The 17,321-nt window shown below is 53.8% G+C and overlaps 1 protein-coding gene across 2 annotated transcripts in view; it reads right to left on the reverse strand.

Moving 5' to 3' along the window:
* Positions 1-11,307, reverse strand: part of PLXND1 (plexin D1) — a 68,473-nt gene extending 57,166 nt beyond the window's left edge. For both annotated transcript variants that reach the window (XM_059856898.1, XM_059856897.1), the window contains exon 1: positions 9,932-11,307. In XM_059856898.1, the coding sequence (XP_059712881.1) occupies positions 9,932-11,275 (1,344 nt within the window). In that variant the 5' untranslated portion in view covers positions 11,276-11,307. The remainder of the gene's footprint in view (positions 1-9,931) is intronic.
* Between the last annotated feature and the right edge of the window lie 6,014 nt (positions 11,308-17,321).

Raw genomic sequence — 17,321 nt, forward strand, 5'->3', positions numbered from 1 at the left:
GGCACTGCAGGGCTGCAGGCACAGCCAGTCTGCTACAGTGAGGCCAAGGCCTGACAACAGCTTCAACAACCACAGGTTGCCATCCAACCATCTGCTGCTGGGGGTCCTCAGAGGCTCCAGCCTCAGCTCCAGCAGGGGCACCAAGGCTGGATGCCTGCAGCTGACAGTGTGATTCCCCTCCAAATCTCCTCTGCTCCCTCCTCCAGCCCCAACTGGCCCAGCTCCTGGCCACCATCACTTCCAGCCCCAACTGGAAAAGAAAGCTGAAGGCAATGTGGATGGGTGACTGGCAGACCTGCACAGCCCTCCCCCAAAACGCCCATCCCAGCCCTGGCAGCCCAGCATGGGACCCCCTTCCTTGCTCCACACAAGTCCAGGGTCTGGCACCCACCAGTGCTTCCCCCAGCAGGGCACTGAAACAGCAAGCACAGCAGCATGGGGAGCTGCTCAAAGTGGAGAAACATGAAAAAGAAGCACTTTTTAAACTAAAATTGCACATCCTTCATGCCACCAGGAAGACTGGTCAAGCTTATTATGTTAGCCTTCACCGTGCATTACATACAATGCTTCAGATTATACAATCAAATCCACCAGAAATGGGCAAGCAGAGGGATTAACAAACAGGCTCCAGAGGGGTTGTCACAGTCAGAACAGCAAGTGTTTGAGCAGCAAGAGCTTGTATGTCCTTTAAATTCACCCCTCTAGGAAACTCAGCTCCTCTTCCCACTCCCTGGGGACAAGGGGCTGAGCAGATCAGTGTGCCTCATCTCAAGGACACCCACTTCTGCTCAGAAGCCCAAGAGACGCTCCCCCCATCAAAACTGCTCAGAGAAAGATGCTTGGTTTATTTAGACTGCACTTTCTTGGCTGTGCTTTCCTTGTTACGCCTCCACCACTCAACCTGTGTTTCTCATTTTTGTTAAGCTGTGGCCTCTGTAACCAACCCCAGACCATTCAAACTCTCTTCCACAGGGAAGAGTCCCTGATGAACCATGAGTCTGGCTCCTCGATCTTTGGTCGTTACTATTTTATTATTGCTAGACTAACACTTAGCACTTCACATGCTCAAAGTGCTCTGAAGGCATATCTGTGCAAGTCAGGGCTGAAAAAAGCATCCATTAAAGTAACAGCTTCTTACCTAGCACAACTGGTCTTTTGCATGTGTCAGTTCAAATCTATTTCATTTAGGAATAGTTTATAGTAAATGTTTTCCTGTATTTTCCTCATTAGTTCTGCTGAATCCATCAAGCCCCGAGATAATGAGCACAACTCTACCCTTCTTTTACACATCCTAAGTAAAACCTGCCTCTGAGAAGCAACACTGTGCTGCAGTGCTGTCCCCCTCTGGGTACGCCCCACACATCACCTGCTCCACAGCCTCAGCACCAGAGTCCAAAAAACAAACCACCACCACTTGCTCGAGCACCCAGCCCGCAGAAGAAGCTTGCCACAGAAAGCTTAATAAAACCCTTTTTGCTCATTAACTGAGCACTCCAAATGCAGATGCAACCAAGCTACACAGATGTAGTGTACAGGAGACACACTTCCCTGGATCACCAGTGCAGCCTTCCTCCACTCTAACCCCTGTCCTCATTCTGGGGGCAGAAGAAATTCAAGCAAAGAGAATTATCAGTGCAAAGGAAGTGCAAAGGATGAAGGTGTAAGCCAGGCTCCTCTGGCCTGTGGCCAGCCCTCACACTCACAGCCTGTCTCCTCCGGCAGACAGCACCTGAACAAAGCAAAAGGTTTTCAATAGCTCCTTTAATTTAGGGGACCCACCAGAGACAGCAGTGGCCACAAGCAGCTCACAGCCTGCTGGAGGTTGGCAGCACGCAGCAGACAGGGGATGAAAACCAAATAACCAATGGGCTCCTGCTCCAGAAGGGAGCCGTACACAGCAGCAAAATACCTTAAACACAGATGAGACAGAAATGGAAAGGTAAGTTCCAGACTTCCTTCAAATAATAAATGTACATGTTTTCAAAATCCAGACTTTCAGGCAATTTTGCTTCTGGGTTAGAATTGAAAGATTTGTATTCCAGTTCCACTTAGAATACATAACCTGCAGACATTTTGTAGCAGCAGCAGCCCTCCAATGGTTCAGGCCCTAAATAGGCAGCCTTGTTCCAGTAGCTGGCACAGCATCAGCTAGGTTCTGTGGCTGCAGATGCAAACGTGAGCCTGCAGCTTCACTGGACACTGGGACTTGCACTGGGGTTTGTGCCTGGGCTCAAGCACTCCACCAGAGCTCCACAGCTCCCACAGCAGCACTCCTGGGAGCCTGGCAGCAAACCCATGATTGTGGCTCTGGCCATGTTGCCTTCAAAGGAGGGGCACAGCAGAACAAGCCCCCTAACATGGAAAAGAGCTTAACTATCCAAGCTGACACCTATCACGTTGCCCACTGGAGAAAAAGCCCATGCTGAGGAACCTCTTGTCCCACCTTGCAAGGCTGTGCTCATCCACAGGTCTGATAAACGGGAGAGGGAGGTACAGGAATCAGCAACACAGGTCAGAGCATGTGCCATCCCTGTGGCTGCAGGATGCCTCAGCCAGCACATCCCACTCCTTGGAGACATCCTGGTCCCAGCTCCCACAGGCCTGCACAAGGAGCCAGCATGCACTCTCTGTGCTGGACAAGCCCTGCTGACACTCAGCAGGTATCAGGGCAAGATCACCGTGGGCTTTGCTGCCCACCCAGCTCACCAGCACATCACATCTGACAAGGGCTCATCTGGGCCCAGTCTGATCTGGGCTTTCCCAGGCACAAGTCCTCCCACGCCCCTGCAGCCTCGCTCTGTCAGAAGAGCAGAGCTGCTCTCCAGATGTCAGCAGTAAGTTCTGCTCCCTCTGCTCGAATACCTCAATCAATTCTACTGGCCTCTCAAGTGAGAGAATGCCATAGACAGTCTGCCACCTCCTCCACCTGCTGCAGGGTGTTACAGCCCAACTTGAAAACAACAACTTAAAACCATTTCTTTACCAGCCCCACAGGAATCAAAACAAACAAACAAACAACAAAAAAAAAACCAACAAAAAAAACCCACAACAACAAAAAGCCAAAACCCACAACCAAAAACACTCAATCAAACAAAAAAAAAAGAAATAGCAACGCGGATCCCTCATGTTGATCCCCTGTAACACTGTGGCCCCAGGGATGTGTGCTGGGGGCAGTCACATAGAAACACTTGGGACCTCAATTCAAATCCTGACACTGCCCCTCTTCTGACCAGAGACATCCCTCAGGGGACCTGAGCACCCACGTCCCCACCAGGAAACAAGGACAACGATGCTGCCCCAACACAGCAGCTGCACTGTACCCAGGGCTCACCAAGGCAAAGGGACCTTGAGTGCATGGGGTTGCTGAACACTGCCCTGTGGCAGGGCACTGGGGACAGCGTCACCAAGCCGCAGTCACCCACCCCTGGAGCCATTTTTCTTCCTCCTGTCAAGAATGCCAACCCCCATCCAGGCCATGCCTGATACAGAGGAGCAGTCACACCCCAAACTATCCCATTCCCAGCACAGAGTAGCAGCCACATGCCCCATCCATCCCTCCTCCCTGGTGCAGCTGAGGGGCTCAGACCCTGCAGCTGGGAGCTGCTGGCAGCCACGCTCCACCCTGGCACACGCCGGGCACAGGCCTGGCAGGAGGCACAGCCATGCTGGGCCAGGCAGGTGTGCTGGCACTCAGGTGCTGCAGGCAGTGTATGGTGGCACTCGGGTGCTGCAGGCAGTGTATGGTGGCACTCAGGTGCTGCAGGCAGGTGTGCTGGCACTCGGGTGCTGCAGGCAATGTATGGTGGCACTCAGGTGCTGCAGGCAGGTGTGCTGGCACTCGGGTGCTGCAGGCAGTGTATGGTGACACTCAGGTGCTGCAGGCAGGTGTGCTGGCACTCAGGTGCTGCAGGCAGGTGTGCTGGCACTCGGGTGCTGCAGGCAGTGTATGGTGGCACTCGGGTGCTGCAGGCAGGTGTGCTGGCACTCGGGTGGTTAGAACATTGTTTCCAACCACCGCAGGTTCCAGTTTGCCTGGTGCTTGCATTAAACCACCGCAGCCAGGGGCTCAGACAGTTTCCAACCCCTCGCTGGGAGAGGACATCAGAGTGTCCCAGCAGTGCCACTCAACAGACACCTGCTGGGATTTACAAGGTGTAGTAAGGTGTTTCTACAGCATCCCTGGGCATCCACACACATCTCATGGTGCCTTATTCACTTCTCCAGGTGCCCTCAGTCCCATTTGCCGTAAATGAAAATTTGAAACACCAGAAAAGAGATGGCAAATCCCTTCATTTCCAGCCACCGAGACCCTGCAGCTGAGCCTGCAACCACTGTGGCTCCTGGGGAGTGGGTTCACATTCACATGAAGGAGTCAAACACCTGCCCTGGAAAACCCTTGGCTTTAGCCAAAACGACCCTTTTCCTGTTTCCCACCTAAACTGTTATTTAGTTACAGGGGATTTGATGAGCTCAATGGATCAAATCTAGTCTGAGCATCCAGGTACCAGGAGTTAGCAGATCTGTACAGCCAGCCGCTGGCAGAGCTCTCCAGAAACCAGCAGCATGCCCGTGACCCCCCTGCCTGCCGAGGGATGGCAAACACTCTGCCTGCCCAGCCAGCAGCACTGGGCCCCCAGAGCAGGCAGGCACGGTCAGGAGCCAGTTTCTGTTCCCTAAAGCAGCACAACTTCCCATTTCCAGGCACAGAACCTTTTGCCACTTTGGCCGAATTTCCCTTTGCAATTTGGGACCTGTTTGAGCTTGAGATGCAAAGCAGGGATGAGCCCTGGGGCCCCCAGGAAAACATTCCCACCACCCACCCTCAGCTCGGGGGCACCGACCTGCTGCTCAGGAGACCCCCCTGCCTGGCACGGAGCACAAAGGCCATGCCAGCCCTGGCAGTGGGAGAGCCCCCGGGCACTGGCAGCCCACAGAGCTGAGCCTGCCTTCCCAGGAAGGATGGTGTTCTCACAGCTAGCTGCCTGTGTGCACCCTGACACAGCTGCAGGTTGTACTTTCACATAAATTCCCAAGGAAACCTAACAACAGCTGACCACAATGCACTAGTACCAGGTGAGAGACAGAACAGGAAGACAGCGCTCTGGTCTGGATCCAAAGCCAGGCAAAGCTCACACTGTGGCTTAAACCTCTCACCAGGGCACCCTGGGTTCCACTGGCCCCTCCACGAGGGTCCCACCTGAGCCCTCACCCCCAGCCCTGGCAGGGCAGCTGAGGGACACCGACCTCCCACCGTGTGGATTGCCACACCCCAGAGCAGAGCAGGTGATGGTGACAGCCATGGTACAGCTCTACAGTACCTGGGCAGTGACACCTCAGGGGGCTGCCAGCAACTCCAAACTGCCTGCACTGCAAAGCACAGAAATTAGGCATGCTACAAGAACTCCTGCCTCATTTTTAATGAAGAAATTAAGTGTAAATTCCCAGTTTCCTTTCTGTGGCTAATCCTCTGGATTTATTTGAGTAGATGTAGGGTTAGAGCACATTTAGTTTCATGTTTGGAATTTCTAAATTAGTATAAACCAGCACTTCAAAGTAACTCAGCTCCTATAAAACCCAATCCCATGGAGATGCCACAGTATATTTGGACAGTAAGTAGATGCTTTGTCATATTCCCACGTGTATATGAGATTTTTTTCTTTGGGAACATTTTCTGACTGGTTTTAAACCACATTTCCATGCCCAGGAACACACATATACAGAGATTGTTTACATAGTCTACCCAAGGAGTTCATTTTATTTAACAACCCATTATAGTACAGCTCACTGGTGGGTATCTCATCATTACACCCCCAAACACAGTGTTCAGTGACCATGCAGGATCTGACACAAAGCCACGAGAGCCAGAATCTTGAGAATTAATGCTGAAACATTTCATTATCCCGTGCCACTATGCCTATGGTTTTCAGCAGAGGAAACAAACTGGATTTTCAGCCTTTTTTGAGTTGCAGGCCCCAAAATATTTCCCAAGAGGGATGTAGTTCCCTGGCCAGCAAATCTAGGCCTAATGAATATATCTGCTTTCTGTACCTCTCCAGGAGATTTTAGGAGACCATGGGGCTCATGCAGAACCCACAGGAGACACTGAGTTTGGTGCAGCTGTGAGCATGGGATGGGGCTTCCAGTGCAGCTTTTCCTCAAATGAGCTTGTTCATCACAGCAAAATGTGCACACAAAGGTCCCTGACTGTGTCCCCTGCCAAAATAGCCATTGAGAGATGGAGCAGTGGCAAGAGGACACTGTGGGGGCATTGCTACACTGGGACGTGGCTGTGATGCCCAGCTGCTCCTTTGTGACCAAAGGAACAGCCAGGCAGACCTTTGTTTTCAGTGGCACTGAGGGGGACACTCCTGGGATCTCCCACTGCTCTCGAGCCAGCCAGAAGCTGGGGATGGGCTCTTGCCTGCTTTGCTTTCTTATGAAATGTCTATGTGGGATGCCTTCAGCATCCCACAGCTGTGTCACACTCCAGCCATGCAGCCAGCATAACCTTCAAACCCACTGGGCCACGATCCTCCCGGGGTAGAATAGCTCAAATAGGAGGTATCAACCCACACAGCGTCCCAAGAATTTGATAAGCTCTGTCAGCACACTGCTGCAAATGCCGTTACAGGCAGTTTGCTCCAGGGAGCTCCTACTCCTCTTCCCCTTCTGGGGGCTTGAGTCCAAATTCCACATGGGCTTTGAGTGGGCAAAACACCACAGTGGTTCCATGCAAGTATTCCAATTTAGCTGCATTTGACACAAAATTCATTATGAAAAACTATTTCTGTTGAGGGGAAGCAATCCTAGAGCTCACCCACTCACTATCGGTGCAAGAAGCCAACCAACCTAAATCCTTCCCTCACATATCCTCCTTCCCCTCAGCTGCCACTGTGAATTCATCTCCTGGTACGTGACTTTTCAGCAACCCTCATTGAGAAGAACCAACAGCCCCCACGCCTGACCTAGACCATCCTCCTCTGCACATTTTCTCCTCGTCTGACACAAAGCTGTTAAGCATGTGCTTAATTGCAAGTAAGCATTTCCATCGAAGACAGGGCTGTTTCCAGGCTGAGCTGGTGGCTCCACTTCCCCAGCCTGGGGAATGCAGGCCAGCAGGGCAGCTGGCAGATCCACCTGCCTCATCCACCCTTTACAGCCCTCTCTGTGCCCAATCCCACCTGGTCAAAACGGGAGCCAAACAAGTGGCTGCCACCACCTCGATGTCCCCGTCCCATGCACATGGACAAAGCCCCTCGCTCTGTGCCAGCCTGCCTCAGACCTCACAGCACTGAGTGGTGAGAAACCGTGCCTGGGCTTCAGCCAGCTCTGAGCAGAAATGCTGTGGGACTGACAGGGATGGCTGGCATGCTGAGTGCCCACTCCCCAAACCCCTCACGGGTGGGTGAGTGCTGGAGCTCCCTGGATGAGTCAAAGCAAGCGCTGCTGGAGAGGAGCATTCAATTAGACTGGGAGCACACAAGGGGTCAATGATTTTCCTTTCACACTGCATTACACCTAACAGCCCATGGTCCAGACTTGTAACAACTGACTACTTCAGCTGAACACATGCTTGGAATGAATCAGGCCAATATCAGGGTTTTTTCCTTCCAAAAGGAGATTAAACCCCAAGTATTTGGTCCTCAGGAAGAGCTAACAAGCCACACTTACTAAAACCAGAGCCCCTATCAGTGATGCACGGGATGCAATGGGAAAACTGGAAACCCACTAAGAGATACTGATCTGCTCTGCCAGAACAGCTGCTGCTTTAATACATTTTCCTGCTGCCTTTCCATGTCTGGGACACAAAACATATTAGAATAGTTCACTGTCTTGAAGGTGGAAACTGATGTTAGATTTTTATAGCACAAAGAAACACCCTATTACAACTCTTCTCTTGACACTGCCACTCTGGGACTTGAAAATAAAAACAGCTTGATGTTAACTTGTTGGCAATTCTAACAATTAAGGAAAAGGCAAAAAAAAAAATTAAAAATAAAGGCTCTCCTGACTAGCAGGATGGCTTCCCAGCAGGCTCGATCAGCGGTTTTAGAGGAATATGCTTCAAATAAGTGGGAAGTGTAGAAATATTAGGCATGAACGAATATTAATGTTATGCTTCATTTATATCCTGCTGTACTTGACATCAAAGGATCTCAAAGCAGCTTTACAAATGCAATCTGACACTACACGACTTGGGCTTCTGAATAACAATAAATACGTGGGAACGTGGGAAACTGAGGTACCTCAGGTTCAACGACTGGTTCAAGGCCAGTAACACAGCAGCAATGTCAGCTGGTACTAGAACCCATCTCCCTGTCCATCTTATATCACCACTGGCCTTACTGCTGTCTCCACATGAACAAATTTTCTCGCAGCCTGATCTTGCCACGGTTGCAAACACGGAGGGTTCCCACTGACTCCCAATGGCTTGGCAGTGCTCAGTTATTTTAGCTCATTCCCCTGACCCTCATATCCTGTTGCTCATCCCTTCAAGAACACAGCATCCTTCTCAGCCTTTATGGCAACAGTGACAACAGGCTCCTGGTCGCCCTCCCTGCCTACCCAGGTACTTGGAGAGGAAGGTGCTACCAGGAACACACATTACAGTGGAACAGTGTGACAAGCCAGGACCAAAGATGGAGTGAAATCTCATCTGTGCATAGTCTCCTTTGAGTCACTCATTAACTAGCTGTCTAAATACCTTACTGGATACAGCACTTGATACTTGCCACATCAGCACACTGGTGATAGTCATGATTATTTTCTTTACTGAACAGAAGTTAGAAAAAACTGTACCTCCACAGCAGTCCTGGAGTCCAGGGGAAGCTCTGCCACTATGTTTCAGTTATGACCAGGCTGTTTGTTCACTTCCCAAGCGCCTACAGCAGCCCCAACCCCGATGCTGCTGCTTGACCCGCCCTGGCAGAAACAGCTCAATGCCGCCCGGGGCTGAGGGGCTGCTCCACAAGGATGCTGAGCATCAGCCACAGCCAACAAGAACTACGGGTGCCTTCACATCCTGTAAATAGGATTCCTGACTCCCAGTGAGTCCTCTGAGAGCCGTGACCATGCCAAGATGTCAGGACTGAGCTCCCACTGTTTAACACACCCAGTCTTTGTGGAATTAGAGCCAGCTACTAGATTTGCTGGCTGTCAGGCAGCTTGTACTTTGCCACCAGGGAAAAACTGTTCAACTTTGCTAGAGGAGGTCTATGAACCAAGTGCATTAAGACTACATATTTTACCACAGAGTGGAGATGCCACACTAAACACTCCGGTTACCATGGGAAACCTTTCTCTCTTTGCCACTGGCATTGCACAGGGAAGCCCAAGCCCAAATGCTCTATCTCGCCTCAAATCAAACAGATGTTTTTACAATCTTTGATGGAGCCGAGCTGTGCACTCGTCCCAGAGGAAGGGAAAAAATGTAGCGTTAAAGCAGCCCTTTCCTCTCTCTTCTTTCCCAAGCATCGTATGTTATTAGTGAAAAGGGAAACAGGCGACTCTGTCTCGCGCTAACATTTACGGCCACTCGGCAAGAAATTGTGACAATAGCAAACTTCTGCCACGAACGCGGGGAGACAAGGCTGCCTGTGTGCCGCCCCCGGCAGGGCTGTGCGCCGCGGGACAAGGGGCGAGCGATGAGGGCGCGCAGGGCAACCCACGAGAAGTGGGGCACCGACGACCAGGTTAGGGGAACGATGCTGTCCCCGAGCAGGCGGGAGGGTCTCCGGGGAGAGCAGGGAGGGCAGCCGGGTGTGAGGCTCAGCCTCCCGCCCGCGGGAAGCGGGGGATGCGCTCCAGCTCGGGAGAGGTGGCGACAGCAGCGGCTACGGGACGGGACACGACGAGATGGGGCCGCTGCCCACCGCCGGCTACCGCGTCCCCGCGCCCCCTCGTCCCGGCAGGTGCCCGCCGCCCACCGTACCTGTATATTTCTTTTCTCGCAGGCCGGGCCGGTGCCCTGCACCACGCTGTCCAGCACGGTAACCATGCCGGCGGCCGGGCTGACGAGGCAGGAGTTGCGGGCGGCCCGGATCGTCTCCTCGATCTCTGCGAAGCGGAAGACGCAGAGCGCGGACTGCGGCCGCCCCCGGCCGCCGCCGGCCCCGGCCCGCTCGAAGACGCCGAAGAGCAGCTCCTCGGGGGGCGGCGGGGCCGGGGCCGGGCCGTCAGGAGCGGCGGGGCTGCGCCAAGCTGCCCGCGCCGGGAAGACGGAGACGAGGCGGGTGAAGGCGTCGGCGGCGCCGCCGCAGCGCAGCCCCAGCTGGATGTAGGACTCGGTCAGCTTCTTGGTCTCGCCGCTGCCGTTGAGGGTGGCCTCGGCTGGCTCGCCCAGGCAGATGCGGGCCAGCAGGCTGTGCGCCGGGCTCTCCTTGTCGCCCGCGTTGGCCTCACTGTTGAGCGCCAGGTAGGCATACGGGCGGCGGGCGGGCGGCGTGGCCCCGTGCTGCAAGAAGGCGCGGACGAAGCTGAGCTTGTGCCGCGCCTTGTCGCCCGCCTTGATCTTGAGGATGTTGTCGTCGGAGGGGTTGATGTCGAAGGTGAAGAGCTTGGCCAGGTCGCCGCGGGCGTTGAGGGCACGGATAGCGATCTCGGGCGTGTTCTCGAAGCGGTGGTCCTCCAGGCTGTTGTTGCGGGGGAAGAAGGGGCTACCGAAGCCAGTGTAGGTGGCGGCCACCAGCAGCCGCGCCCCGCCGCCGCCGCCGCGGCGCAGCACCAGCCCCACGGTGGAGGCGTTGGGGTGGTTGGCCGCGACGTTCAGCATGCTAGGGAAGACAGCGACCGAGTCGCTCCCGCCCGGCGGGAAGCGCACGGCCACTGCCGAGATGTTTGCCATGCTGCGCAGCTGGCAGAGGCCCTGGTAAATGGAGCCGCAGACGACAAGGACGCCCTGTTCCGGGTCGGGCTGCAGGATCTTGTTGTAGTTGTTGGTGAGCACCCTGGGGTGCTCACAGGAGGCCTGCGGCAGCTGCGGTGCGTGGCACAGCGGGCTGTCCAGGACCGGCCCCACCGCCGCCTCCGCCTCCAGTGCCAGCTCGCCCCCCGACAGCTGGAACAGCCGGTTGACGGCCGCCAGGTAAACGCGGGAGCCGGGGCCGTCCAGCGCAAAGTTGTTGGTGAGGGTGGGCGAGAGGAACTTGCGCTGCACCTCCAGGCCGGCGGCTCGGCTGGGCAGCAGCAGCGGCAGCAGCGGCAGCAGCAGCGGCAGCAGCGCGGGGGGCCGCGGCTCAGCGCCTGCCGCCGGAGCCGGGACCGGAGCCGGAGCCATCCCGCCGCCGCGCCGCACAGTGCATGTGCCCGTCGCCGGGCGCGGGAGGGGCGGGCGCGGGGCCGCTTCCTGCGGAGGCAGCGCCCGCCGCCGAGCGACGCCCGCGGGAAGTGGCGGCCGCGGCGGGGGGCGGCGGGGGGCGGCGGGGCGCGCGGCCGCGCCCCCTCCCTGCCCCCGCCCTCCGCCCGCCCCCGCGCCCGCCCCCGCCCCGGTTCTCGCCGCGTCCCGGTGCCGCGGGCCGTCTTGTGCGTGCGGTGAAGTTACCGATGTCTCCCGCGCCGCCGACCGGGCGGCACCGAGCGGCTCCGGGGGGCTCCCCACAAGGCATCCCCCCGCCGCGTGAGGGGCTGCTTCGGGCTGTCCCCCTCCTCTCCTCTGCCTCCTTCGCGTTTTCGAGCAGGACAGGCCGGGGGGAAAGGGGTGGGGGAAGAAGCACTTTTCCCAGCTGCAGAGCAGCACGGCGAGCCGGAACAGGCCCCCCCCAGAGCCCCCTCGCCACCCCCCGCAGCCCACACATCCCCCCCGCAACACCCGCTCTCTCGCTCCGCGGGGACCGGGCGGGGGACGAGGCCCCACCCCTGCAGCGGCTCTGCCCGCACGACTCGTCAAAAGCGGAGCACCGAGCGGCCTGCGCGTCTCCTCTGCCCTCCAACGGGCGCCGCTTTAAAGACCCAAAGTGATTTCCCAAATTACCCACGGGGATGATGTAGAGGACAGCCCCTGAACCACCACCCCATCCCTTGGGGTCGCTCCACCTGAGCGGGTTCGCTCCTGCTGCCTTCCTCCCCGTCTGCAGGTGTGTCAGCTGACTCCTCGTCGCGAGGGGACACGTCCGAGACTGAGGAGCCCTCCTGGGCAAGGCTGTACGGAGAGCCAGGGTCCGTCCCGGGATGGGGGTAGACGGGGCCACGCATCCTGCAGCAGATACTTTGCCCATGTATCTGACGTCCCTGCAGGCTTCATGAACCAGCCCTGAGCAATTAACCAGCCCATTACCCAGCTGGCCTCCTGCCATAGTATCGTGACATAGGGCACAGCCATAGGTCGCCCAGGGTCTTGAATCCCTGGGCAACACAGCCCGGTCCCCATGCAGGAGGGGACGCGGGTGTGCTGCAGCGCATGGCAAATAGCAAGGTCATGACATGCTCAGCGCTATGTGCATGCTTCAAGCTGAAGCATTGGCAGAGCTAACAGGCAAGAGGAGTGGCTGTGGGATGTGGGCACAGCATCCTTGCCTCCAGCCTGGGTTTCCGCCACAAGCAGAGCACCTGGCTGGAGGAAAGTCAGCGCTTGGTTTTGCAGTGCAGCTGCAGCGGTTGTATCACATAAGGGCGAGGGTCGAGCATGGAGGCATCGCACCATCCACAAATAGCCAGCAGCCTCTAAAACAAGGGTGGGAAATGGAGGCTGGTGTTGGTCACAGCTGCCTGGAAATGCTGCACAGGCGAGCCCTGGAGAGCTGTCCTCCCTCTCCCCCTTCCCAGGCTGTGCCTTAGTCCCCTGCCCATTCTTGTGGCATGGAACTTCAGTTGTACAAAACATGTTAGCGAGGCTGATGGGGATTCTGCACGACTTCTGTTCTGGAGAGAAAAATCCTCTGTTATTGTCTAATCTCATTTCTATACCTGCCAATTTTCCTTTCCCCTTCCTGTCTCCTCACCCTCTTCAGAGCACTAATTAATATACAACTGCCTTGGCCATGCCATGTCCACTGAAAATCTGCATTGAATTAAATGCTGTGCTTTCTTGCTATCTAACTCATTGTCTCTGCTAATCATATCCTTAATTAAGAATTATTAGCTGTTTTTAAATGTGGGACTCCCAGTTGTTAGTGGCTTTTTTTCCTTAAACTACAAGTTAGCAATTTTTAAATGTGATCATGTCTTTAATTGCATAGAAATAAACCCACATGATCCCAAACCCTTAATCTGCCTATTTTAGGATTTCTTATGGCTGCTTACCCTGATAGCAGAGCATCTTCCATGTGAAATCAGCCTTTTAAGGCATATCAAATTACGTTTCAGATTACAGCGAATTAAAAAAAAAATAGGCCAAAGAACATTGAAAAATGTGTGACTTACCCAAAGGTATCCAGTACTGGCTCTGTCAGAAAAAATTCCCCAGGAATTCTGACTCCTATTGCCTATGCCAAACATTTGTCTACACTGATACAATTAAAGACAAAATATTTGTGGTATTGAAGGATTATTTGACAAAGATTTTATTGCTATTGTTGTTGTTAGGAAACAATTTTCTGGTAAGATGCTTTGAGGGGAATATTTTCCAGAAATGATTTCCCACCCCTATTATCTGGGCTGTTATAAGCTCCAGTGAGTATTTCAGGATAATGCTCCTAATGGAGTAGTAGAGGTTTTTAAATCTCTCATACACAGATCTCAACATTATTTTTTGCTCAGGAAGAGAAAAAGGTCAAAATTAAACCACAAGCCTCTTGTCATAGAGCAAAACCCCCTGACAAAATCCCTTCCTCTTTGACTCCTGTGCAGGTTTGAGGATACCAACCTCTCAGCTGGGGCAGGGGGAGAGGGGCTGTGCACACAAGAACTCAAAACTGCCTTAATTATTGATAAATATATTTACACAAGAACACTTTCCCTTTAGGGGAAACATGAGTTACTCATGCAATTACTCAGGTTATATTGACTCAACACTGTCAAGCCCCTGGATTTCATCCCTTTAATACAGAGAGTATAAACACCTGTTTATTTAGCAGGGGATATCTGTGAAGTGCCCATAAGGTGCCCTGTGGATTTGGGAAGGACATCCACCCTCGCAGGCAGGCGTGGCCAGGTTTGCCTCAGCAGCTCTTGGCCCAGCACAAGCAGCCCAGGGCAGGGCAGAGGTGCTGCTCACAGGGCAGGCATGCAGGACCACCTGGATGCCTGGGGTGACAGGGACCCCCAGGGACCTGGGAGTAGAGCAGCGTGCTCCATGCCTTTGTGTCTGACACTGAGTGCATGGGGAAGGCCTGGTCAGGCAGCACATGCTGGCACACGGGGCAGCTGCTCCTCTCTGCCCCGCATGGCATGCAGAGAGAAGCCCAGGCTCAGTCACCACAGAAGGCCTACAGGGCACCCTGGCAGAGGAGCTGCCACCCCAGAGCTGCTGTGGGAGAGCCCTGGCAGTGCAGTGGATCAGAAGGTGCTCTGACTCAGGCAGCCAGTCCCCTTTTTCTCATTTCCTTCACTCCCTGCCCCTGTGTGCAATTTGGGTTGCAGAGCAGATGGGCAGTCGACCGCAAGGTGAATTCACAAACACTTACAGACAATTTTTGAGTCTCTTTAGCCACTTGCTTTCCATCTCAGAAACCTGTACTGATGGCAAATGGCCACTGGATAGCTGTATTGCATCAGAGCAAGGGTCCAGTCCTTGTCTTCTCCCCATCCTGCCAGAGACCATGAGGGGTTATCCTACAGGAGAAAGTAACAGGTAGGAGAAAGTGGAGTGGTCCCAGCCCAGAGACAGCCAGAACAAGGCTGTCCCCAGAGCAGCATTTCTGAACAAAGAGCCATTCACCAGGGAAACACAAGGCAAGATGAGGAGGAGCCGAGAAGCACTTGGGCACAGAGAAAGCGTGGCCTGAATTAGAGCTGTTCCCTGACCACCACACTTCCCAGATTCTCTCCAGCCATGCCTGTTACCCTGCCCTGATGCTCTCAGTTGTTAGTCTCCTGAATCATCAGGCTGGATACATCAGCAAGTGCTCCCTCAGGCGTTTCAGGGCACTCAGAAATAACAGTGGGCTTGGAAATAGACTGATTAGCAATCCTCCATGTATTTTTGGATGAGCGTGGACCGAGACCCCATTTTATTGTTACTAATCTGTGTTGCAGGAACTGCTCATAGATGAGGCCAGACTGTCATTACTGTTTTTACTAATGATTTAGCACACTGGGAGTCTGCTAGGTGCTTAGCAGAAAGACTAAGGCAAGGTCACTTCCCCAGCGTCCTTTAATCCAAACACACGCTCCGGTGTGGTCCCGGGCTCCGCTGCAGACGGCTGCAACAGAACTGCAGGGGCACAGCACGCTCTGCTGCCACCGTGCTGCTGGCCTCCAGCCCTGCCTGAGGAAGGCTGAGAGGGATTTATGGGGACCTCAGCCACTTTCTGAGTAAAACCAGCCTTTTCTTCCTCGAGCCTCTTTGTTTTCAAAGATGAGCCTTTCCCAGTGTAATATAGAGCCGTGCTCTCCTCAGAATGTGTAATGCAGTCATAACCTTGTCTGCAGCATGCAGCCAGCTGACGTGTTCACCATGAGGGATTTGCCTCCTGAGAGGAGCTGTGCAGACAGAGGTTGTGAGCACAAAAAGGTTTCTTTCTGGGTTAATGACAGATTTGGTGATGGTGAAAGTTCACACACACAATAATGCCAGGACTTTCTGGACTGGGAGGTTTATCACAAGGCAATCAAGATATGTCTTTGGTAGCCTGTGCTGGGTTTGAACTGGGCCCTGTGGGAGGACAGAAGGTCCTTCACCACCTGGACCCTCACTGGATGCAAGAGTAGCAAGTTTCCCAGTTTTCCCCAGACCTCCTTGGTGACCTGTTGCTTTTATTTTCCTTAGAGGCTTAGGGAGGACTCAGCACTCGCTTATCCCAGCTTCACATTGGTCAGGGCTGGAGATGTGGCTCACGAGTTCAAATGCAGCTCCAGTTCTGATCCATGGGAAGCTCAGCCTGTGCTGAGGGGGTGGCCAGGTGAAGCACAGTCCCTCCACCCCAGCTACACTGACAGTCTCTCCTCCATACCTGTCTCTTGTAAACAGGGGCATCATAGGCAGGCATGGGTGCAGGTGGGCATGGCAGAGGAGGGCCCTGGCCCCAGCCAGCACCAGCCTCAGGGGGTTTCTCTAAGTAGCAATGGTGTTCACACCGTTTTGCCTGGGCTGGCTGAGCAGGGGCTTGCTAAGCCCCCCAGAGCTGCGGGGCGCTGCTCACAGCTCTGTGGCACAACGGGGGCCATCCACGTCCCACCCGTGCCGGGCCCTGCGTGTCCTGACGGCCTGCCAGCCATGCAGGGTGCAGGACTTGGCTCCCAGCAAAGGAAACACATTCAACATAAAGCAGAGCATCCCTTCATGGGAATCCCAGCAGAGGCCAGTGCTGATTGCTCAAAACAAAGCTCTGCTGCCTTGGGAGGCAGCTCGACTCCTACCCCAGGGTTCACACATGGAAGCCCCAGCTGACCCATACAGCAAAGCCCTGCGACAACAACCAGCAAGGCTGATCCTACCAGCTTTGTTCAAACATTCTCCACCAAAGCCTGGAGGAAGTTTTCCTTATGAAGTCAGGCAGGATCGTGCTGCATGCTCTGCAATATGCTAACTTCCCCGTGAGCAGTTGCTCAATACGTGTTTAAGTAGACAGGCCACCACCACTCGTTAACCAAAACAAATGGGAAAAGGGGAAAGCTTACAACACAACAATTGCTTTCAATTAGAGGATATATCTATTGCCAAAATATGTCAGTGGGATTTGACAGACTACATTTTTAACTGTGTACTACTGAAGAACAGGCTGCACTAAAATGCAGCCTAAACTAAACAGGAATTTAATCCCCTTTCCTTCCTTCCCACAGCATAATCATCAGCCTGTAAATATATTATTACAGCCCATAGTACCCTTGTTAATTCCAACCAATTTGACTTACCTCAGTGGCTTCAGTGTTATTCTCTCCCATGTTCACTGAGCTTATTGAGCCATCAGTGTTGATGCTCATTTTGAGCTTTGAAGTGAAAGGGTTAACTGTGGTTAATTGTAAATTTATTGTTTGTTTTGCATGGCTTAATACAATCCTAAGCATTTTGGTTAACATTTCATGTTGCTTTAAAAGATATACCATGTTGCACTGAGCTGGCTTGTATGATTTTGGATGTGTTGTATGCAGACAGTGTGATCTTGCTCCCAACACTTCCCTGGTGACCCCAACAGTTTTAAAGGCTTCCACATTGTTTAGGTGCAGGAAACATATCCATTAATTTTAGAGATAAGTAAAAGTCAAACACACACACGCATGTCCTGTGC

Source organism: Haemorhous mexicanus, chromosome 11 (assembly GCF_027477595.1).
Source record: "Haemorhous mexicanus isolate bHaeMex1 chromosome 11, bHaeMex1.pri, whole genome shotgun sequence".
NCBI classification, from domain to species: domain Eukaryota; kingdom Metazoa; phylum Chordata; class Aves; order Passeriformes; family Fringillidae; genus Haemorhous; species Haemorhous mexicanus.